Here is a 25,574-nt window from a genome sequence, read left to right as displayed (position 1 = left end):
TATTACTTGTTCGTGTCCCTAAAGCACTTACGGTGTTACCTAGCCCTGTCAGCTAGAGTAACACATGCAGGCCAGCGAGCCTGACACTTCACTGGAGAAGCCCAGTAAGAGCAGTAAGTGACCATGTGCTAGATCCCAGAAAGCTTGAGGCTTCAGCTCCAGCTTGTTGCATATCAAGCAGCTGGTACTTGGGAGGCATAACAGACCGAAGGAAAGAAAGGAAAATCTGCATCTTTCACTTCTTGACATGAGCACCTCGGATGACATGAGCAACCATTAAGGGAGGTGGACTGTATCATACCAGGCTGTCTTCATCTGGGTCAGTGCATAAAACAAAGCATCAAATGTGGGGAAGACAGTGAAGAGAGGAATGTGGCAGGCTTTCCCGCCACTCCTGTCACCCTCTGGACACAGAAAAATGTAATAGAATTGCAATTCAGTTCCTCAACCAAGCAAGCTAAATTCCTCCTTCAGATAACCTGGAACATCACTGGCCAACAGTAATATATTATCTACTAAATTCTGTCCAGGTTTGGAAAGAGAAAGAAAATCCAGAGCCAACTAATGAAACTGTTGTCAGCATTCTCCTTGGGTTCGTGGCCTTTATTGAATCAACTTATAAATCTCTGGATTTGCAGGGCTTCTGAAAGGCTCTGTGCCCTTTAGCTGAAGTATGTCTTTCCTTTCTGGTACTATGGGCAGGAGTTTGAATTTCTGGGAATTGCTTCTTAGTTCCTAAAACACAGATGAATCAAGGAGCAAGAATCAACCTGAGCTGTCTCAGGTGTGAAGAAGTATTTGCATGACGTGATCCACTTCCTAGCATCACATAAGCATTTTCACCTAACAAAACTGCTGGTAACATGGAGACCTGGGACAGTGAGAGTGCTCTTGATCTCTCCTGCTCTCTTTTGCTGCTGTTGTTTCTCTGGGCCCTATGAGTTAGTGTTGAATGGATGCTAGGAAGTGTCTGGTGGCTGGAGGAAGTGAATTGTATACTATATTATTTCCTGCAGTCAGGACCTTCATGAGATAGGCAACCCCTTCTAGCTTTTGGTTCCTGTATAAAAGCAGCTACTGGGAAAAGCTTTCAGAGCTAACAAACCTGGAAATGTCTGAAGGCTGTTCTTTGCAGGGAGATGGGTTACAATGAAGTGGGATTCAAGTATCTTTGAAACAGAAAGTAATGGTGCCGTAGAAGCCGTAACCCACTGCAGCAAGTCCCAGTCCTGTTGCCCTCAACTGTCATTAGATTCACGCTGTCACCAAGGTACACTGAACCTCCTGGTTTGCAACTAACCCATTTGCACATGGGTCTCCACTCAGTCCAAACTCACCCCTGCTGGCTCTCGGCTAGCAACCCTGAACAAACCCATGGAGACCAGAGAAAGGAATCATTTTACCCAATGCATGAAGCCTTCACGCACCTTCGCATTTAGATGACTCTTACCTCTTTCTGGTGATACTTTATTGCTACCTTTAGCTTTGCCAAATCATGACATTTTTGGGGATCCAGCTCTTCGCTTTGATCATCTCTGTGATTGAGAATGATCTCCAATTCTCGGGAACTCCGTGCTTGATCCAAAAGGTCCTTAGCAAAACGTTTGCACTGCTGTGAAAGCTCTTCATATTCAGCCTTGAACTCATTTTCCACTTTGCTGAGCTCCTTCAGCTCCCAGCCCAGTCGGAAGGCCGTCAAGATGGGGTCCTCGCTTGATAAGGCAATCAACGAAGGGCTGGCTAAAGCTTTGTAGATGTTCAGCCTTGACCTGGAATGCCTCAGGCTGTCCACCTCCGAACTGGAGACACATTCCACACAGTTGCATCTGATCTGGTGTGGGCGTGGAATTGTTACCCGTCTTTGGACAAGCAGTTTGATGATTTCGTAGTTGTTGGTGTGAGCCGCCAGCATTATTGGGGTGATATCTGGAGTGAATTCTGAAAACTGGGTGTCCATCATCAAGGTTGGAACCTACATAAAGGGATAAACCATAGTCATATTTCATGTGGAACAGCAGAAATCAGATGTCCCTCCTTCATACTTTTGAAGTGATGTCATAACAAAACAGAGTTTTTGTAACACCCTCTGTTCTTTAAATCCTATTGTATCCATGCACACACACACACACACACTGCTATTCTGGCAAAACTGTCTTCCCCCAAATGATGCCTGTCTGCCTCCCGAGCAGGAACCTGTGACCATTCAGTTCCCAGTCTGGTGTAACAGTCAGTCCCATCCCCATCTCAATGCTTTATATGTGAACCTGTTCTGAAATGGGTATTGGTTCATATACCGAAAGGTGGACTTTTGTAGGAAAAAAGGAAGACAAAAGGCCCAGGTAGTTACACAAAAAGAAAGGAAAGTCTAGAAAAGAGTGAACGCTGAGTAGATTTCCATAACTATCATTATTTGCATTATATACCTGCATTAGCAGGCCAAGAACCTGCTCGTAGCAGGCCCTACACAAACCAAACCAAACACTGGTCTGCAGTTGAGCAAAGCTCTTCCTCACCTTTTCCCTACTGTTTTTATTTGAAAATACTTTTCAGTGGAAGGATACATTGCATAACTGCCCTCAGAATAGATTTGTTGTTTTTTTTTATGGGTTTGAAAAAATTTAAATGTAAAATTAATGAGCCATAGTCCACTACAAAGACGACACTCCAGGGTGTGCATTATTCAGCTACTGTTGCACTTCTCAAAAGATGAGCTTAATGCACACCCTGTTGTGTCTTATTACTATATGCAGAGTGCAAAATTAGACCAAAATGCTCTTACATCCCAAGCACGCAGTGTGTTTCCATTTGCAGCACAGGCAGCTCTCTTTGTTGTGTGTTAATCATTACTCAAGCGTACTGTACTTCGTGTGCCCACCACTCTTGCCCTGGCAGTCGGCATCCTACTGCGCAAGGGGTGATTGCTGGTGAACAGTAGGCCTGCTTCCCCTTGCAAATGTCAAAGGCGTTTCAGAGAAACTATTGTCAGAGTCCTAATGACAGGAAACATTACTCAGTCTGTAAAAATCCAAAAGTAAAGCGGCGATAAAGTAGCGTGAAGTAACCAGTTAGAAATCCTTCTGTAGGATATACCTAAGCCCGGTTGTGAGACGGTGTACCTCTAACCACTGAACCTGAGTTCCCTGGGAGTTAAATGCCTCTATAGCACAAAAGAGCTAAAGACTCCTGGGCTGGAGCTGATTGATAAACCTCTACATAACCCAGCCGACAGCAGGACAGAGCCCATTCACAATACACAACACGCCCCAAGATCGGCAGCGCACTGAGATGGAGGGTCACTTACTGGAGCAGGGCTCACTGGGTGGCTAGAGGTAGTTTGGGGAATAATACAAGTCTGCTACCCTGGATGCAGCACCTGAGGAGTTAAATCTCTGGCAGCCTACAGACAGATACACACACAGGTGTAAAGAGGCTTTGCTAACAAGGCTGGTCCCTACAGAGGCAGCCAGGAGGGAGCCTATAAATACAGCTCATTGGGAAGGAGAGAGAGTGGCAGTGAGGATTTGCTCTGGGTCGTGGAGGGCTTGGTGTCCCTTAGTAAGGTTGGATAAATGTATTTTAAGATATCTAGTAACAAACAGCTGAAAGCAGCTCTCTTTGTAAGGTCTTTGACTTTCTTTTCCTTTGCTTAGCTTGTGTAGGTAGTTTGTTAAATGTCAAGAGAAAGGTGCGGGTTTTTCTTTTTTCTCTCTCTTAGATGCCTTTTTTTAAAAGCCCTGATGCTTGAATAACTGCATTTATCTTTCTTCCCCTCCTTTTTCAGTCAGTCACTGGCTGCTGTATTTGCAGCTTCTCCCTTAAAGGAAGAACACTTTCCCCCTCTATCACTCCTATTACTGTCAAGTTTAATCTTGTTTTTCTATATGGAAGTTATGGTACCCAGGGCTGTGAAAAGGATTTTCAGCTTTAAACAGATGAGGTATTCATGTTGCTCAGAATATGAAATGGGCACTTGCAGACAAGGTAGTAATGTTACAGGTGGGGATAGTGCTAATCTTGTCTGCTTCTGTCTACTCCTGAGGTTTTCTAAATCTGGATCTAGGGCTCTCAAAATGGTTGTCCCAAGGTTTGGGATCAAATTGGAGGTATCTATCAAGTGATGTCCCATCCCTTATTCTGGCTCATATCACAAGCCCTCACCCCAAAAATGGAGCACTCGGGCAGCTGCTGTATGAAGGCATGTTTTCCCAGGCAGCATGCAGCACGTTTAATTAAGGGATAAGAAGCGAAATGGTGGTGCAGAGACATAGAGGCTCCCTGGGGTCTGGAAGCAGATCAGTCTAAGGCCTCAAATCACAGGAGCTGAAGCTTATTTCTGATTACAGCTAAGCAGCAAGACAAACCACCGAAACACAGAACGGGAATAGCATGAATGATGGCTGCTGTGGCCTCTCTCTTTTCTATGCCTGGCTGATCCAAAGACCATGCGTTGGCTAAAAATTACATGTCTTGTGATGAATATTTTTGTTGTCTTCTTGCATAGCATTTTGATAACCTGCATCTTAACAAACAAACTGTCTTGTTTTAACAACAAGGCTATGCAAAGCAAGCCTTTGCTCTGAAGGCTGTGTTCTACGTATTATCACTGGAGGGGCAGCAGAGATTACAACAACGCATCTTAATTGCTGATGTTGCTCCTGCACTACTCTGACAGGTTGAGTTCATGTTTAGATCAGCTTCTTCTCTGTCTTGGGTTAACCTACAGTGATGGAAGCAGAAGAGGAATGAATTATTCCACCCCAAGGGCTCTGCTAAGCTCTTCCAAGGTTATCTTCATTAAGTGACCTGAATAACAAATTCTTTTCCATTAACCTCATCACCTGACACAAGTTGTTAAGCTGAGTCCTTCAGAACCTTATTGTCACTACTTGCATAGGAGCATGTGCCTTGTCCGTATTTCATCTTGGTAATGTTTGCTTAAGAAATTCATGCTACCATTAACGACGAGTGATTGAATGCTTGTTACCATCTTTCTAGACTTAATCCTCATAAACATAGGCTGCTTACCACGGTACCACTGCTTCTCTGAACGATACTGCAGTGAGTGAAAAATCCCTTATTTTAAAAGGCAGGGGGAGAAAACTTAATTCATTAGAAGAGAAGAAAATGGAGGATTAGCTCATAAAAGCACTGTTCAGTATAACTAAGCTCTCCTCTGAATGGAAAAACAAGTTTTCCAGTAAATAGTGCGCTGCTGGAAAGAAGCTCTGGATAGGAAGAGCAGGAATCTCTGCTTATGTTAGTAACTAGTACAGTGTAAGAGGAGTGAAACCACAGAGCGCAAAAAACCAACCCTGGTACTGAAGACCCAATGGCCTTGTTGTAGGTTTCTTAGGAGTTTTACTTTGGACTTAATCTAGTCTGGTATCTGAGTGCCCCTGGAGCACGTCCTCTGGTTTAGTGTTGTGCAAAAGCAATCTAGCTCAAGGGCTCTGAGACTGCTCAGCAAAGTCAACCAAAGAGCAGCAAATGGGGAGGTTAAGGAGATACACCTCAAAAGCATGCTCCTCAGCCAAGCTACAACACTAATATGAATGCATCTTTTGCCTTTTACGGACCATGGAAACTAATATCCAGGTTTAAACACCAGAAGATTTCAAAGCAAGCTGTAGTATTTCTACAGCATCTGTCATCTATCTGTGCATATAAAAAAGGACAACTAGGTGGAAAAAAAAACCCAACCTGTTCTGCAGCAAAGGAACCTGCCAGTCAAGTGCAAAATCTTGAACTCTGAGGAAAGAGCCTGGCTCTGTCTAATGACTGTTTGGGGGTGCTTTTCCGTTTCTGCCTCTGCGTCTTACACTTTTCTGCCCCTCTACATTGACAGTCCTCCTGATTGTGGTCTGGTAACCCTACCAGACACCAGTCTCCCTTCACGTTCAGGTCTCTCCTCAGTGTTCACCTTTACTGGTGCTCACAGCTGCAGTCTCCCCAGATAACCCTTCAGTGCTTCAGACCTGAACTGAAAAGGGAGTATGTAGAAAGTGAAGCAAAGCCTAACCACAAAATCCTTTACTTTCTTGGTTTTGTTAATCTCTAATTGTAAGCTTCTTGGGTCAGAGATGATCTAAATATGCATGCTGTCTGGCACTGAGAATGCCACCACTTTCGTTTGAAAATAACTAGTACTTTTACCTGTTACAGGTGCAATTGCCACATTTCAAGCCATCTCCATTCCATAAACTAGCACCTCACCTGGACCGGTGTAATAAATTGTAAGTAAAACCATGACAAACTGTAAATATATTAACCTGCATTATGTTCAGCTTGCATAACTTTCTGATACAACTATATGTTATAAAAGATTTTCCAATTGCCAAAACAATGTTGTACTAAACAAAACAAACTCATGCAACTGGAAAACTTCAAATGTAATACTTAGAAATGGAAGCTTGGGTAACTTGTGGAGCAAGGATTTCCTATTTCTAGTTTGTTTTTCTGCATGCAGCCCTATGGGGGAAGTGCATATGCCAGCCACAAGCACGGTAACAGGCACAGCTAATTTCTGTCATTCTAAAAAGAAGATTTTGTACTACATCAATTTAGCGCAAGGCTTCGTGGTCAAAGGAGCTTTAGCAGTGACTGTGATTTTGTTCAGAATTGCAGTCCTGTGGTACTTCTAGCTGCAGCTCTATAAATAGAGAATGAGAGACGGAGTCAGTGTTGCTAGACTGCAGATCAGCCACGTTGCTAGCAAAAGGGTCTTGAAAAAAATACACATTGTGCCTGGCATGACCAATTGAATCCTGCTCCTTGCCTAAACCCATAAACAAACTCTTTCATTGACAGAACTCCATGGCCATTTGTTTCTTCATGTGGGACTCCGGAAAAATATTACATGCTTCTATAAATTTAAGCATTCATTTTAGGTGGTGCAGTGGTGCCACTTTCAATAACTGAATGTCTTAATCAGAGATGCCTTGAGAGACATCTTGTATCAGAGTGATGACAGTATCTATATTAATAGGGAGGTTGTTTTTTTTTCTCTAAAGAGCAATTCATTGAATGAAATTATGTAATTAGGTTAATGAAATATAATGAACAAGACAAACTGATAACGAAAAAGTAAGGTACTTTAAGGGCTTTTGTACTGGTTATGAACAAGTTCGTAACTCTGGCATAAAGCACACGTGGTTGTAGATCTACTTTTGGGCAAGCTCTGCTGTTGTTATTGAAGTATTCCAGTGATTTCAGTACAGCTGTCCCAGAATATCCAGCTGCAGAAAAGGCTCCTTCTGGTCTAAAATCTGCACAGTGACTTACATGCCTCTAAGGCCAAATAAAATCTCTGCCCCTCAGACCAATACTGCAAAACAGAGAAAATCAGTACGTTTTAGTGCCTTGTAGCAAGCCAAATGCTGATACAAGGTTACTAGATGGTACATATTAACACTGAAATAGGTATCTTTGAATAAAAAATAGCATGATATAATGCATTACTACTGAAATAATGTGAAAAATTAGATTTGTGATAGTTGTATAAGCAAACTTCTTTCTCTGCAACCAATAAACAAAAGCAAAATATGTCAATCCATATATATCTGCTCTAGATTCTTCAAGTTTTAATTTGGCTTCTTATCCATGTGTTTAAAAATGGAGGTGGAACAAGGGATTAGTTTTCAGAGCTAAACTGAAACCTAGTGCATTTGACAGTGGCAGAACTGCATCAGAGCTTGTTATGTTCAGCCATGTGTTTAGGAAATGCAGCACAGCCGAAAGATTGTCAAAAGATGTCACCATTTGTAGTTGATGCTACATAATAACTTCTCTTTTGTTGGGGATTCAAAGAGAGGAATCCAGAGAGAAGCCTTCAGAAGGAAAGGATTTTGCAAATATGCATTTAAATGGCCTATGGCAACTTATTCCAGACAGAGCACTCTCTCCTCTAAGCCACTCTCCCTTTCTGATGCGGGTGGAGGAAATAAGACCAGGCACTTGATGATGAAATGAAGAAAGAGTGCAGTCAGTATGGAGTTTATTCTCCCAGTCACAGATGGACACTCTTAAAGAGTTAGCTTGTGTTTGAGCCTCTTCTATTTAAATGAAGTGCAGTCTTGAGGTCTGCTTTGCCCTGAATTCCTGCGTCTTGCTCCAGCTACGAACTACTGAATCCAGCAGGAAGAGGGGCTAGTGAGTGCCTACGGTTGTTTGGAGAAGTAAGACTAGTGTTGTGCCATGAGCAATTGCACCCTCTCCTGGTTATGACTTCTCATGTGTGTAAGAATGGCTGAGAAGTTCACCGTAGTCACAACTTGCATGTTATGTCACATTATCTCTATGATATGACCAACTATCAAACGAATCTTGGTTTTATCATACGTTTACGTAGCCTGGGGCTAGCTGAATAATGACACTTGTCCAGTTAAAACAAACAGGGGACAAAAGTTCGGGACTGTTGCAAATCCAGACATGAATGAAGCTGCTAGAGAAAAAGTGGCATAAGTGACATCAGAACCTGGCTCACAGCATGTTATGGATCTACCAAAGCCTTGCCAAAAAGGCAGAGATGCCCTGGCTGCTTGCTAGATCTGTTTCTTGAGACCCTCTGATACCAACTCAGGTGTAAATCTCGTATTCCTGACATGAGAGTAAATTGAATTGTCTACTGAAGTTTGGATAGGCATACATGCCTGAAGCTGGGTTTTTTCCCCATTTGGAAACGCAAAATGCTGTTTGTTCATTTTTTTTACCTTTCTTCATGACCATTGTAAGAGTTACTCTGTGATAGGAGCAGCTGTTTTGAGTAGGGGAAAAAAAAAAAGACTAAACCACAACAATTTTTAATGTTGTTTTTAAGTTTGGAAATTAATTTTGTTAAAGAGCTTACTTAATCCAGTCCTGTAAATTTCTTAATGACACTAAAGGCCTTGGAATGTCGCTGCACCTTAGATATTTTTTCATTTTATGGATAAGCTTTCCCCTCACCCCAAGCGTGCTGATACAAAGACAGTCCATCGTTAGCTGGAAACCTGCAGGCTCTGTCTTCAAGGTAATCTTTGTTTTATTATGGCTACTCTCTTTCTAGTATTTTCCAGGATTTATTCTGGGAGGGAAGAGTTGTCCAGCTTTTTAATTCATTTTATCTGGTCTCTGTATTTTCTGCTCTTAGTGGTAACAAGGACAAGATGTGCTAATATAGCGTAATAATCATGCTATCTATAGCCTTTTATGTCATCGTTGTACATAAAATGTCCCTATTTCCTGCAATTTATTACTGTGTGCAGATGAGAGATGTTTCATTAAGTTTAGGTGAGGTAACGTTGCTAACAGGGCTTGAAAAGGGGAGGGCTTTTTGCTTGGGAGAGGTGGGGTTGTGCTCTTATTCAATCACATTCCTTTAAAAAAAAAAAAAGAAAATAATCAGATTCAATCATAAGACAACATCACGGAGAGGAGCGAGTGACTGCATCTGGTGCCAGCCCAGCGCTGTATGATGTTGCACAAAACACATCTTGATGCTCACAAAGCAGGAGGCTGCGTTTCTCCCCATTTTGACTATTAAGCTGTGCTTTTGGCGTTGTTACTAGACTAACCAAGACGACACTGGCTTCTGAAAAGACCCCAGAGTTTGTGATAGCAAAGAAATGATAATCTAGACAGGTGGCAGGGTCTCACATGAGAATAAAACTGTGTGGTTGTGATCTTCCTTTATTACTGCTTAGGCAGTGACTTCCTTTGTTATTTCTCATGCTAGGTAGTTCAAAACATCTAGCTAATGATATGCTCCTCATGCTTCAGAGACTGCCTCTAACTCATCATCTGTCTGCCTGAAAAGTGTTTAAGTGGAGCACACAAGCCCTCTCACACTGCCATGAATTAAGTACCAACGGCGCACGTGATGCTGAGCCTCTTGCAGCCTTGAGCGGTTTTCCGTGTTCTCCCAAGGCGATAATAGAGCACAGACCTTGGATTACAGTGTTCCCTTGCTGTAACAATGCGGAGACGAGCAGGGAGAATATTGTTCTCAGTCAATGCCTTTTTGATTCCTGCCCCCCACCTTGTTGCCACCAAAAGACTGCCCAACACAGGGATAAACAAGCCATAAAGGTGCCATTCTACTTCACAAACCCAAGCACAGCTCTATTCAACCGCCAGATAAAGACTAGGGGACTTCCACTAAACCGTCCTGCAGTTCTCTGTAGATCCCAGAGCTTTGTTTTGGAGGAGCCTGTAATTGGTTACGTTCGATTTCCCCATACAAAGAAGCTTCCCTTGGAAAATGTGTTGCAACTATTGCACCAGGCAGACTCTCCTGCATATTTGTATCAGTGAAGCTAGAGAGCGGTGTCAAAAGCCCCTTCTGGGTTTCAGAAGTCATACAGACCAGAGGCAAAACCACGTCTTGTGTGATGTCAGAGGGCTGATGTAAGGGAGCAGCTAATGCTGTCATTGGGGCTTATGAGCAAAGGGTGGTGAGTAAACTAGGCACGTTCGTGGATGCTGGGTAGGTAATGAAATATGGTTTTTTTGAAACTTAACACCTTAATCAGCAGATCTGTAGAAAGACCAAAAGTTTACTTGTGTAGGAACAGGAACAGGATTTTTTTTCCCCTACAAACAGTTTGTTACAGGCAGTCCAGCCAGCTGAATCCCATGCTCCCATCACTCCTAACTGACAATACACTGTACAGTGAGCCGAATGCAGCAAGTCCTAAGATCACTCCCACAAATTAATAAAGATAATTCCCTGGGAAGCATCTCGTATAACAGCGCATTCCCGACTTCTCCACCTGTCTGTACGTTAAATTACAAGCATGACATGTTTGTGCATGCTGTGATGCAGTTCTTGGCCTGACCCCACCAGCTCTCCTAGGAACTAATCACAGACTTTATGCTGGCCCAGGAGAAGGAGCCAGTGACTTATTTGCCACTGTCAGATGTCTGGTAGCTGGCGCTGCAGCCTGCGAGCCCTACCCCCAATGCTACTCATTAGGTCTACGCAATATATCACCCGAGTTCTTCGTTTTGCCTCACACCTCCTTCTCATAGATTTAAGATTATTTGGGGTGGAAGGCAGTGGGGAGAGAGGAAAGAAATTCCCAGTTAAATGTAATCATTAACTGAAGTGGTCTTTGATTTCTCTGTTGTTTAGTTTAATTAGATGGAATTCATTTCGAAGGCAGCCGCCAATGTCAAAGGCGCGTTAACTATAGCTGTGAATTATTACTGCATCAATAATAATAATGAAAAGCTTGGATGCTAGCAGAGCCATTAGGCTTTGGAGCAGTAACAGCTAGTTTTCTGTTTTCAGACACAATCTTTCTTCCCTATTACGCCTTTCAAATATTTTCATACTGAGAACTTGTGGCCAGTTTTTCTCAACTGCTTCTATTCTTCAGAACCTGCTCTTGCTCAGAGTGTATCTAACCAGGTTCAGCCTTCCCTTTTCACTTTGGACCTCTGCTATTAACATGGAAATGGCTGGTTTGAGTCATACCAAAGGGCACAGCATCTGTACTGAGTCATGCCAATCAGCCCATTACCCTCTCTGTTACAGTGCTCAATAGCAAGAACTCAGTGAGAACAGGTCACGCCTATAGACTTGCTTGATACAGATGCCCAGGTTTCAGCAACACCTTCCCGAATGAGCTGAACTTTTTAAACTCCAGGAAGAACACAAATACTGCTGGTGTGCAATGGTTAATACTGCAGAAGGGCTACACAGACCAGCTTGCACTTTGGGCTTGCTTTGGTCACTTTGCTGTACTTCACACCTTTGTAACGCTCCAGCTTGCTGGCACCAGCCTTGTCCGTGGTGTTCCAGAAAAAGACAGTGCATAAACCCAGAATATCTGTACCACCACATAAGCAAGTTGTCTTTGTTCAGCCTGTATGTTAGTGATCTCCCCACATCCATCCTCAGCTTACTGGTTAGGAGCTAGTGCTGCAAGGCTTAACAATTTTAGCTGGGAAGTCCACAAGTCTCTCCTTCCCCTCTAAAAGAAACATAAACCTTTTACTGAAGGGGACAGGGTAACCTTTCTCACAGCTACAAGCCCCAGATCCTCTGGTCCTGCTGCAGGGTACCTCTGTGCACTTTGCCTGCAGGTGAGACAGATCCACAGTAACCACTTCAGCCAGGGCAGGAGAAATACCAGCTGCTTCTGAAACTCTTCTCTTTCTAATTGCCTGCAGAATCTAGCTTTTACGTCATGAGATGTTTGACAACTGATCTGCTTCCTTTGACTTAAAAAGTCCTGTCAGGGATAGCACAGGGCTGACAATGCTAGCAATGAGCTTGTGCATCCAATAACTATCAGCAAGTCTGCAGAAATCAAGGGCTGTTGGTGGTAAGAGCTAAACTTTGCACTGCACTCTGCATACAGGACAAAGAAACCTATGTGAGTAGGAAAATTAAGCTAAACCACATCGTATCAAGAAAGTTACTGGATTTGGGCAAGAATAAAGTGATTTAATGCAACATGTAATTTCTGGTTCACAAAAGATTGTCTCTAGGCTGTTGATCTATGATATTTACACAAAGATTAAGGCAGATTTTCACTCACCAGCTCATCTGAAAGATGATTTTTGAGGTCAAATTTTAAGTTTGCTAATACTATCAATTGCAGTAACCTTCTACCAGCAGGTATCTGAGGATTAGCAACTAAGACTGAAAACTTGCCTTTTATTCTCTATAGTTTCCTCTTCACAACGATATTCTTCCAGGGTTTATTTCTGTAAAGCTCCTTCTTTTGGAAGACATATGGATAGGTATCTGTTGAGATCTCATTGATTCAGAAGGCCTTTGGACTGTCAAATCATAAATACTGAGATCCCTTTTCTTTTTATTCTGATTATTGAGGAATTGCATTTGTAGTCCCATCTGTGAACCAGATTAATTCGGAGCCATCTGCCATGAGCAAATTGCTAATTTTGGCAGATACCAGAGAGATGCTAGTATCATCCTTATGTAAACATTTGATGTCAGCTCTGATTGTTGTGAAGAAAACAGCTACCCGTAAAGGTGCTTATGGCTACACCGTGAACGTGTAGTAATTCAGATGACTGATTACAGCTTCTTAAAGAACGGAAGGAGGGCTCAGCAGTCAGCACAGACCGTGTCTGGTGCGCTGCAAACACATCCACCGTAGCAAGGCAAAAAAAGATGCGAGATCTGTGCAAACTGAGAGCGCTGCCCTGCGAGCTGTGATGCATGTTTAGTGGAGAACCGGGACTGCTTCACAGAATTCACACAAGAGGCTATTAAGAAGATGCCCCTGAAGACCTCGTCTGGAGTCAGAGGGAAAATTAGTACTGATTTCAGTGGGCTTCAAAATGTCTGGAAATACAACTATTACTAATGATAAATTGAAAGTGAACCAAATATGTAGGAAAACGTGAATTTTCAGACATGTATTTCCTGCTCTTTGCTGGTGCAGTTCAGGTGCAGACTCCAGCCTGGCTGAAAACATAACCCACTGTATTCATGTTTGTATAGTAAAAAAAATTTCTAATATGACCTTTAGGAAAAAAAAATGCCAAAACTCAAAGATCAAATAGGTTGGGAGACAGAAGATTTTACTGGGAAAAAGAATTTGTTCAACAGGCTTCATATATACATTCCCTTGCTCCTACGGTAGTACTGAATCAAAAAAATGGAAGAAGTAATTTCAAGTTCTCTGTTAATTCCAGCCCCATAGAACCCCAGCCAGATCTCTGTCTTTGACGTGTACCTATGGAATAGTACAGAAAGTCTTGGTTTGCCATTGTATGTATTGGGCCTGTCCTGTGCACAGACAACTTTGCAGTTTAACATTCCTACCCCAAAAGAGATGAGCCACCTGATTCAATAAGCCTGGGCCAAAGTCAATATTGTCATCTTATTTAAATAACACGACCCTCATCGTGTGGAAGACCTGAGTATGGATTGCCATGCCACGCAGTCTGCAGTGCACATAAACTGCTCTTCTGCCACTATGCAGTACAATATCAGCCTCTTCACTGTCCTGAAAAGAAAACAATAACCATCAAAGCACCAGATTAGGCTCACTTTTATTTCCTGGAGAATACATGTTCACTGACTGCAAATCTCTGCAGGAAAAGCAACGCTTGCATACCCTCCAGGTTCCATGAATATTAGTTTGTTTTGTTGTTCCTCTTAATATTAATGAATAGGCTGCTTGCTTTCCAAATGTCTGTCATCTATTTGGGGAAAAACAAACTATCCTACAATTTAAGTGACGAGTCAGCGATACAGAGTGACTGGCCAAAGCAACTATGGTTTAAAAAAAAAAAAGCTCAGAGGATTAATTGCAGTAAATTACGTAATTGTTATTTGGAAATAACAAGTGAACTTGCAAAAATCACAGAACTAGAAAAACTCTTTTGTTACTTAATCTATTTTGAGTAGATAATTGTATTTTCCTTTATTTCCCTGAGAATTCAGCTCTTAGTGCTGTGCCAGGTCCAGACCACGTTCCGCTGAGGTCAGCAAAGCTCCTACCTACGCTGCGGTGGGCGCCCACATGCTCTGCACACAGGCATCTTCCATCGCACTCTGGACCACGCTTGTGCACTGACAGTAAAAAAAAAAGTGAGACTGCACCTCAGAGCGTGGTGTGGCATATTTGAGGAGAGGTTAGCTCTGATCTGAAGAAGAGAATGGGTGCTTTAAAGCCTGGGCTTTACTCTTTGCTGGGAGTGAAGCACACCAGCGCACCTCTATGGTCTTCCCATAGTAGCAGAAGACAGACGCTTGCACCATGATGACTCTCTCACTGAACCCAAAATCTCCCACAGGTGACAGCATCTTTCAAAACATCTGTAACTTCATTAGCCACAGAGTTATTCTGGCTGTAATTGGTGAAGTCTTCTCCCCAGCTTTATCAAGAGACTCACAGAGCAGTACACAAAGTCGTGGCTGTAAGTTGTCAAGACTGGACAGAACGCATTTGAGGAGAAATGTTAAGTTCTTAAAATAGCCCGTGAACCTTGCTTGGAGGTAAACCTAAAAGGAAATACATTTACTTGAACATATCACTGTTCCATACACTCATCTATCATGTGCTTTGTAGCAGCCTTTAGAGAGAGGTGGTTCATGCTGCTGGCTCTCATACGCTCCACATGTCAACAGAGTAATTTCTTCCTCTTCCGAGACACCCCTTACACGCACGGCTGCAGTGCGGGAGAAGTGTGTTGTTATAGTTACTGGCTATGACTTACCCCTGCCATTGTCATGGTATTTTCAGTAATCGGTGCTTAAACAGCAGTCTAGCAAAGGTTTACAGAGTAATGACTGCCTGCGTTCACTTAGTAACAGGACACGAGCATCCCTGCTGCCCAATCTCTTAATCCGTTTCTCCCTGTCTCTTACATCGTGTATGAGACCCTGATTCTTTTACATAAGGAACACAACAAAGGTCACTTCTTATATTTGAAAGTTTTTTTACTTCTGCTCCCTGGAAAGGTCATCGTACAGGAGAAAAGCAGAGCTCTTCCCCTCAGGCAGCTCTCGAGACAGGTATGGAGCGCCCAGGACACGTTACCTTTTAGAGACTCTGTGGCTGGTGAGCGAAACTGCTTTGCAGGTCAAGTCTGTAAGGGGCCATGGCTTTCTACCTTGCTTTGGGTCTATCTTTTGCTAACTAGATATAGTCACTGTAACCTCACAAGGGGCTGGCATACTGCAACCTGTAATGTTTTTGGTCAGGGTTGTGGTATGATGATAAGGTTGTGGGACTGAGCGAAGATACGTGCCCATAAAACGGATTACGCTGAATGATGCTACTCAGCTGCTTTTGAGATGCAAAGACAACAATTAACTGAGCTGACGTGAACAGATGCAAATAGGAACAGCTCTTCATGCCTGACAGTCAGAGAAACAAGACTTTGGTAGAGTCAATTAATAACCTCACAGAGGCAGGCAGCAGGAAAATGGGAACTAACAGGTTTTCACAGACCCCAGACTCAGATGAATGAAGGCGATGTATTGACATTTAAGAGAGAGCAACCAGAAAACGCTGCTTCTGCACCTTTGCCTGGAGTGCAGCAAAGACAGACAGACAGCCCCCAACTGGAAACAGGCTGCTACACGTGAGTCAAGGAGCGGCCTTCACACAGGTTTGTTCAGGCAAACTGAACCTTGTGTACATTTAATGAATAGATTATACTAAACCTTATATATAAGATCTGCTGTGACACTATCTTACAAATTTCTCAGCCAGACAGAAACCATTCTTGGAAGTGTGAATTTTTGTTACTACTCAACCAAAAAAGCAGGTTTTCTGTATGTTTTAGAACATATAAGTAGCTGATCAGGACAAAGCTGTGCTAATCTGATTTATCAGGTGCTTTTTGTGAAAGCAATTAGGTGTGGGATTCCCAAAGGACTTTCTGAGAAAGGGTCCAGCAAAGATAATTACTGGATGTATATCGACACTGCTGTGGAAGTAGCATCAGGTACTTGTGTTCAGAAACCCCTCCTATACATCAGCTTTGGGATTTGACAAGCTAACCAACTTTGTCCCAACTTTGCTTAACTAAGCACTTCTTTCCATTTAATGTTCTATCACTATACATGAAATAAATGTTAATTACCATCACTGCATGAACAATCAGTGAAACTGCTGAAATGGAAGTCCAGTCCTGCAGCCTTCTACCAGCCAACACCTCCTGCAGTCTACAGAAGAGGCTGGACCACAGCCAGGGAAGTTAATCCTAGTTTGTACATAGGATCTTGCATCAAGCCAGTACTAGTCTAAAACGTACTGATGAAATCTGGTCTTGTAACAAACCTTGTAAATAAAGCTGAAACTGGCACTGCATCTCTTCTCCCACACATGTTCTCCTTCAAGTCGTAAACTTCACAGCAGATACAAACCTAGCTACAGAAGGATAGCTGCACACTGGCATAGAGATACAGAAAAATGAAACAGAGCTACTATGAAATGTATCACTGAACTAGAGACGTTGGAGCTGAATTTCAGTTGTAATAAACCAACCTTATTTCACGGACCTCTCTCTGTCCAGTTAAGCCAGCAAGGCCGTGAATTTGAGTGGACCCAAGTTTTGGTATTCAAGAGATCTTACAGCAGTCCACATGAATTCCATCACTTGCTTTCCATTTCAGGAACAGTTGTCATTAACCTGCAATAATTTCTGGCAGTTCCTCGTGCTACTGAAAAAAAAATTTTCTTTTATGCTACTTTCTGTCCTGTTGGCCTATAGCATGGTCAAACTTTCTAGAAGACCAAGAAAAAAAAATGGCTCATTCTCCATCTGTGGTCCGTTATTTTGCTACTTACATTCTGGCAGACTAAAACCTAGTACTAATATTTCAGTTTTTAGGTCTGATAGAAGAGATTCTTCATCTCTCTAGTACTTAAACCACACATTAGAATCACATTGCTACAGCATACAGAATGCTGCCGGTTTAGCTTAGTATTAAGCTGAGCACTCTTGAATGTTGTCAGGGTTGATCCTTATTGTTTGCTTTAGCTACATAAAATTACTATTGAAAACCTATGTACTAAGGGGCCTAGCCACTGAAAACATTTCCTTCTGTGATTGACTGGTATTAATCATTTTCTTCTTTCACACACAGTTCAAGTACACTTCAAAATGAGGCTTGACATATAAGGATTATCCAAGTTTTGAATGTTCCTTTCTGAGCAGTGAACATGCAAAAATTGTCAGTGGACAGTAATGTACATAAATTATTCTAGTTATTGGCAGTAGTACTTGCAAATGAAAAGAAGCAAAAAAGAAAAGAAAAAGTTCGGGACAGTGCGATATGTGACACTTGAAGTGACAGGATTCAGACTTAGTGGCTTTTCACAAAGATCCTTATGTAATTTACTGATGGCTTTGTAACTAAGGATCCTTCCTACAAGTCACAGTAGTTCATTGCTCAGATATATAGCAGCTTAGCTCATGCTGTAACGTTATGTACTGCCTCAGCATTTCTGAACTAGAGCTCTCTGGAGATGGAGACCAAGACGATATGTCTGTACTATGGCTAAGTACTGAAACCTAGCAGACTGTTTGCTTACTTACAGTTATTTATAAGCTTGTGCGTTTTCAGGATTTACTTATGAAAAGCAATTCCACTTAATATCAGTACAACAGCATGGCTATACTTCATATTTATAGATTGTAATATAACTTCAGACAGCCCCAAATTCCTTTACAAAGTGCGCATCTATAAATCAAACCTATAAATCAGCCTGCTCACAAACACTGTAAGACTGAAAAGAACACTGAGTGGAATTGAAAATGCTGAGTATTTAAGTCCGGCAGAACATGTTTGCTCAGACTGGAAAGTTATCATCCAAACAGGACTGCCCACGTCTACCCTGGGCATTTAAAGCAACGGACCTACATTAAGGACTTTGTTTTATGACTCCTGCACAGCACCTCTCTGTGCAGTACCACTTTCCTAACGCAGGATAATAGCTTAAAACTGAACCGGAACACTCGACTAACCTGTTTTTCACCACTCGGCTTCCTGTAATTCAGCAGCAGCTCCACAGCTCCCACCACCTCTTTCCGTATTGCATACAGCAGAGCATCTCCCACATACACGCTGTGGCTCAAAAGCAACTCCATGATCTCCAGATTTTCATTCTCTATGGCTATTAAAAGGGCACTGCGACCAAGAGGATCCATACAGTTAATGTTGATGTTGTAGTAGATCTCTGCCTCTTGCAAGGCATGTTTCACACTGGCATAGTCCCCCTTCTCCACAGCGCTGAGGTAGGCCTTCTCTTCCGCTGAGAGCTCTGCCTCCGCTCGCACGATCTGTAATGGGATCCGATCTCTGTACGGTGAATAGTTTACCTTTTTGTAGTATAGCTGGGCCATTGTTCATAGTGACCGGGCAACCTAGGGGGGGAGAAGAAGCATGCATAAGTGGCAAAACAGACAAGCAACCCCTATCTGTTCCTCACAGGGGACAAATTTCCAAAGGTCCATCGCGGTAAAAGCTGTTTTATTCTCAACACAGTGTCTGTAACACTCCCTGAGCAACCCCACGTTAAAAGGCTACTTGAAAAAATAAAGGTTACACTACTGCTCAGGTATGCAGAATGACAGGCACTCAGTATATTTTTAAATCTGGTTTAAACACTATGCCATTGATTTCTTTTATCTGGTCAGAAGCATGATCTTGTTGTTTATGGACAATCTATCGCATCTGCAAATAGGTGGGTTTCTCATCTTTGCTTTATTTCCCACTTGATGTTTTTTTCACTTCCCTCCTTTTTCACTGCTGAGCCAGGTCCTCAGAATCTCTGAACTGTCAGTGATGCGAGCTGCTGATTTACACCCTCCTATTTACAGTAATAAGATTTATTTTTATTATTTTTCCTGCTTCTTCTCTGCTTCCATCTCTTAAAATAGGTTTTTATTTTTCCCTAATGTTTACTCTTTGACTAGGTCACAGTTTCATTTTCAAAGCTTGCATGTTTTTAAACGTATTTTCTCACTCTCCTCATTTGTAAATAGGACGTAAAGACAGGCTGATGTAGAAAGCCATCACCCTTGCTCTCCAGAGGCAGTGATGTTGTTTATGGTCCAGGAGAATGAGAAGTAAATCCTGCCCTGGAATAAGTATAGCAAACTGAATGAATTACTGTTCCTTCCCACGGCTCAAAGAGCCTAGCAGGTGACCGAAGTCATAGGAAACATGGGCTGGACAGGTATTCACATGTAAGGAAAAAAGGAGCTATGCTTATCTACCTCTGTTTGGCATCGATAAACCACACCAAATCAGGACCAGGGGACACCAGCAGCTATAACTAATTGCATGACTTATTCCATCTCCTTGCCCAAAGCTCAATGGTTTCCTGCAGCAAATTAGCCAGAGTTTTGTTCCATTTTAGGGCCCTATTCAGGGGAAGGAGGAGGTTTAGATAAAGAGATAATGAGAAGGAGGATCTTGTGGTTCAGGTGCCCAACCTGGAGTGAGACACCAGGGGTTCTGTTTTCACCATCCCACTGCATGCCATAAGGCAACCGTGTTCAGCAGAGCCAATTTGCATTTTGCCTTCAGCTCCAGTGTAACGGGCCCGGTGCGGCGGGAGTGGGTGGATCTGAGCTCCAGCCCAGCTGACACTGCAAAATAGTGGGTGGTTGTAGCGCACAGCAAAGTTACATCTGCGAATTTCCTGGGGAGCCAGAGATCTGTAACGACGAGTTTGGCATCTCAAAAAAATGTGCTCTCTTAGTATCCTCGTTTCCTACAAGTACGAGAAAAGTTTTTGTTTGTTACGTTTCCAGAGTTACAGCTCTCTGTACATATGCTTCAACCTGAAGACGCACACAAAGGCGTTAAGAGGCAGAAGGACCTATGATCTGAATAGAAACCATCATAAATATATTGGCTTATTTTCTACAGAAACGTTATGCCACTAAAGATTTTAGAACTAAGGAACAATCTCGAGTGACTTAGAAGCTTGAAGTCTCAATAAACTACATGTATAACCAACTACTCTGATTTTCAAAAGGACTAAGGTCATTTTTCAAACTTTGTTTTTGAAAGCGTTATCCTTGCAGGGTCCAGCCAATTCCCACTGAAATACTGACAAGACACAAAAGGATGCAGAACAGGTCTGGTAACAAATAAGGACCGAAGAGATCTTTGGGAAAGTAAGGGTAAGCCCACATGGGAAGGGAAATTTTGTCCTCGTGTGACAATCCGGCTCACAGGAGCAGGGAACACCAACCGGTGGGCCTGGTGACAGAGGACAGTAGCCACCGTGTGGAGGTCTCCAGGGGGGGAATCTGTTGGCTCCAAAAAACCCGAGGGATTCCGGTGACAAGAGCAGCTGCTAAAGTGGAACTGGGTATTTTTCACTGCTTTTCAGTTTAATTGAATGTTTTGTAGATGGTGAGTAACATTTGCAATGAGTTATAGCAAATGTCACCTTATGAAACGTCATGCCAGAATTGGATCGCTTTCCTTTCCAACAATTTTGTAGAAAGAAAAGAAAGCTTCAGATATCTTAACTTCTCAGTGCGAGCTCATCTCCCAGTATAACCCCAGTCCAAGAAAGCATTTTGTTAATACTTCAAGCACATAAGCAGCTGCAATAAAACCAAACAAGAAAGACTCATAAAATGAATGATTTGCCCCGAGTTCTTCTCATGCCATGATCTCCATAGCCTAACAAACACACACCGCTGGCTGGGTTTGGAAATGATAGCATGCAGTAGCAAAACAAATATATGTCTGCCTGGATTACATGGAAGATTTCAGCAAAACCTTTAGCTGTTGAGCCGCCCCTCAGCCTGAGATCCAGCACAATTACAGACGGACCTTCCAAACCTGATGTCCTTCCCTTCCAAAACTGGCTAACAGAGCATCAAACATGTGGATGGAATAAACGAGCCCAAGGATCACTGCTCTCCAGCTGTCGCTTCCCGATACCACCAGTCTCCTGGATGCAGCACCTCTTGGTGAAACAAACAGACAATGCTGGTAGACCCTAGACCACTTGTCTGTCCCAGAGTGGTACTGTCTCCTGCTTAACAGTTAAAAAATGAAAAAAATGTTGATGAAATCCAGGTAAGAAAAGGGGTAGGCAATTCACAGGTGCCTAGAGAGCATGAACAATTGAAGTACCTGAAAGGTAGCAAAAATAGAAACATAGTCACATTAAAATTTTGGAATCTGTGCAGAGAGGCTGAAAATGCACATTTTCCATATGAATTCCCTTCACAGGGAGGCATTTTCTGCTACTTGTGTTAATATTTGGGGCAAGGAAATTTTTTTCCAGTCTATGCCTGATTGCAGATGCATCAGACAATATCCAATGACGGGCTAATGCAATGGTGATACCTGCAGCACAAACAGGTGTAGAAAAACTAGGAGAACCACATGACAAACTGCACAGGATAAGGGGAAGAGGACTTACCCCTCAATTTGGACTCTTTCCAGTTGGGTCGCCCTTCTCCCTGAACTATTAGTCCAAATCTTCAAGCCATTTCAGCCTGACACCACTTCTATGTTGCCTGGCACAGAAATGAGAGCTTTAGCTCCTGAAAAGCAGCCGCACCTGGCAGAAACAGCTTGTCTGGTTTGCAGAAGGAAGGTTTCCAGCCACATTACTTTGTCTAATAACACAAAATGGTTTTTCTATCCCTGCAAAAATTTCTCTGCATCTTCCAACACTCAGTTCAGATGAATCTATCCCCTGCATCAACAGGGCCACTTTTTTCACTCTGAAGGGTGAAATAGCATCGCAGCTGCCACAGGTGGGTTTGTTGGGACCTCCTGCTGCCCGCTTTTGGACTGGTCTCTTGGGATGGACATGTTACAGTCACAAGGGAATGGTATTACTTCAGTCGAGGGCTGAAAACAATGGCTTTTGCTGGAAACTACGAAATGTCTTTCTACATGTCACCATCTGTATGAAATCTACAGTCGGCATTCTCCACAGACACCGCACTGTCCTCAACACCCTTGCGCGTCTCCCACCCTGGATCACGACTTGATACCAAATGATCAGTTCATCACAGTGATGTATCAAGAGACAACAGAAAGAACGAAAATCAGCTTTCCTTTCTAATGTTCTTTGTCAGGGAGAGAACATCATGAAAATTGCACAAAGTGACGTGTGGTAGCACGGGAAAAGGCAAGGGGGGCTGCCTGAGCAATGTGTAAGAAGCAGTGAGGAGAGGGCAAGGAGAAAGAAGAGCAGGGGAGCAGCACTGAATAGTAGCCACTAGTTAGAGACGTGGTTGATGACAGTAGACAGGCAAAGGTCGCTCAGCAGCACTGTCTTTTGCCACTAAAAATTCCATGAGTTTTCACTACAAATTTTTTTAGGATCTGTTAGCAGTTGAACCATCCCTCATTTCCCACTTCACAACACACTCCCACATGCCACTGTCTCACGGGAATCAGAATGACCTGTATGAAATGGGATGAGTATAACTGAAAGGGTGGGAGCCAGTGCCGGTAGTCACTAGTGACTGAATGTAGATATCAGAGCTCATCGCTACCAGCTGAAGTGAGCATCTGACTACCTGAGGAACAAATCAAAGACTGGATCTTGAACACGAGATCAATAGACAAGAGCTACCTTTCCCACTTGATGGGACTCAGTACGAGCAGCCAACTCACATCACACATTAGAGCAGACAACAAAACACCCCATCTGCCAAGTTGCAAATGGAGCGGCTGGTTGTTCCCTCCTACTGGAGATTCACTCCGACACATGTTGGCAAAACTGTGTGTGTGGCTTCAAATGTCACTACATCTTCTCTCTCAGATCTGCAGAAGGGTTTATGTGCTGGAAAGCCTGCCTGCATTTTCTAGTTGTATCAGCCCAATAAAAGAACTGATCTCTTGCAACACATCTTACTTTACTGCTTCCCTTCATCCTTCTCTCCGAGGCTATTTTTTCTTTTTAATATTTCAGGGAGAGTATTTTCCTCATTTTGCATTTCTAATCTGGACTTCAGGTCTGGAAATCAGGGACCGTAACTGCTAAAACAGCCTGACTCTTTCATCATGCTCAGAGGCTGGGCGCTCAGTAATATCGATCTTTTTTAAAAAGGTTATAAACTTGAGTTATGAAATAGTCCAGAAGGGCCACTTAGGTAAATAATATTACATGTAGTTAATGGACCAATTGAATTCGTGATTGGATCCTTCTTTTAAGTGCCCTAGATCTTATTTACTAACAATGCCTGACTGAGCTTATACCTCCCACAGTTTGAGGAAACAAAACTGACTTTGTAACAATCTGCAATTCCTGTTCTTCTGCAAAGATACCCTCTTGTTCCAGGAAATTGCTTTTTCCGTGGAGTTCAGTGGCAACCAGATTGCAACCCTAAGTCTCACCGCTTCTCATCGTGTCTCTGCATCACACTCACCACCTTTCTGGTCAGAAGCAGAAATTTCTCCTGATGCTTTTAAATGCAAAAAGAGCCACTACTGAATAAATGTACAACCTCAGAAGTATTTTAAAATTATAAAATTGCAACGACCTTCTGGTGTATATGGCTGCATAAATGCCCTTTAGCAAAGGCCCCATGATCTCAGGAAGTTTATATTCAGCTCATAAGTTATATAAGATATATCATTCCCCTGGAATAAGCGCTTTCCAAAACTTGCAGGGTTGCAGTACAACACAAAAATGAGAAACCGACAGCTAATAAAACTGGAGATGAGTAATCTAGTTTCACTGCCCAAGATGAGTGAAAGGGAGAGCATTAATGGAGTATGTGATAAAAATGCAAGGCTGCAGTCATTCATGATTCACATTGGAGGATATGTCCATAGAAGATGCAGAGAAAAGTTCTTCTTAGAACGTTTTTCACTCATCATCGCTTCAGGCATCGTTAACAACACATACAGTCACTGGGGTACTGCATGTAACCTTCTACTCTGAGAAGTGTTCGTAAAAGAAGACAACCTCAAACTTCAGATTATAAATTTACAGAAGCCAAGAGAAAATTCTTTGCCAGTAACTCAAAATGTCATAATTTGACTCAAGTCCCAGCTGCAATTCTTAACTTCCTGGGGAGGGTGACAATTATCAAAGATATATATGTTTGATTTGGAAAGGCCAACTCTTTGGTATAATTCTCTTCCGCTGCATAATCAATTGATGAGTCATGACTAACCACATATGGGTGTGTGTATATATATGTATATATAAAAATATCATTACAAAAGGTATCGCGTATGCAGTATGCTTGGAGATACAGTTGGGCTTAAGCAAGTACCTGTTTTTCTCTGAGCAATCAGTGGTCCGAACTAAAAGTTAGGAATCAAACTCAGTTCTCAGTCTTCTGGCTTTAGGGTGCTCAATCGTGTCAGTCCAGGACACCTACAAGGCCGCCTAATGCTGGAGGATGGAAATCTTGGCACAGCTGAATTCTCTGCTAGATGAATAAGCTCTCTCTGCTGGACACAGCCTTACTGAGAGCCAGCATGACTCTAGCACAAACTTACCCAGGAAGTAAGGAGTATTGCAAAATTTACCACTTTCCATTCCATGTGCAAAGCACTTGGTTTGACCTTGCCTTCTCAAGCAGGGGAGCACAGCTACCTGTGTATTTAGAAGGAAAATAACAAATCATGACACTCCACCCTAAAAGCCAGCATGTAACAGATGTGAATCGTGTTGTCTTGGTGAAGAGCTCAAGGGCCCTCCCATGCTCTAGTGATGACTAGAGCAGAAGAACCTGGAGAGAAGAACACAATGAAACTGGCCTTGGTGTCAGGCTGAACTCTACAGGCCTGAAACATCCCATTGGTTTCACAGGGGGTTCTGCAGATGCAAGGCTCCACCTCGCCATATCTCTGCAGAATCAAAGTCAGCTACCTAGTAGGCAAGGCTGGTATTCAGGATGGAAAAGGAAGATTTCATTTTGGAGAGATGGAAAGTTCCATTATAACTATACTCGTCTGCAGATGTAAGTAAGGAAAATTTGCAGGAAAAGACTTTTGCATTTGTTATATCTAACTGCCATAGTTAGAAATAAAACTGACACGTTTGCCAGCACACAAGCCCTTCTTCACATCTGGACTGACCTGACTGTAGAGAATAACTCACATCATAAGCCTAACCATTTAAAAAGATGAGGCGTTTGATACTCCTTGC

At 42.6% G+C, this 25,574-nt stretch overlaps 1 protein-coding gene across 1 annotated transcript in view; it reads right to left on the bottom strand.

Moving 5' to 3' along the window:
* Positions 1–25,574, bottom strand: part of TRPC5 (transient receptor potential cation channel subfamily C member 5) — a 107,166-nt gene that overhangs the window by 56,905 nt on the left and 24,687 nt on the right. Inside the window, exons 2-3 of the mRNA XM_087748533.1 lie at positions 18,442–18,840; positions 1,451–1,972 (exon numbers count right to left, since the gene is read on the bottom strand). Coding sequence (XP_087604659.1) covers positions 1,451–1,972; positions 18,442–18,819 — 900 coding nt within the window. The 5' untranslated portion in view covers positions 18,820–18,840. The remainder of the gene's footprint in view (positions 1–1,450; positions 1,973–18,441; positions 18,841–25,574) is intronic.

The sequence above is a fragment of the Nipponia nippon genome, unplaced genomic scaffold (assembly GCF_047370975.1).
Source record: "Nipponia nippon isolate SJK-2023a ecotype South Korea unplaced genomic scaffold, ASM4737097v1 scaffold_12, whole genome shotgun sequence".
Lineage (NCBI taxonomy): Eukaryota > Metazoa > Chordata > Aves > Pelecaniformes > Threskiornithidae > Nipponia > Nipponia nippon.
Note: the sequence above shows the minus strand (reverse complement) of the source record. Positions and strands in the feature narration are given on the sequence as shown.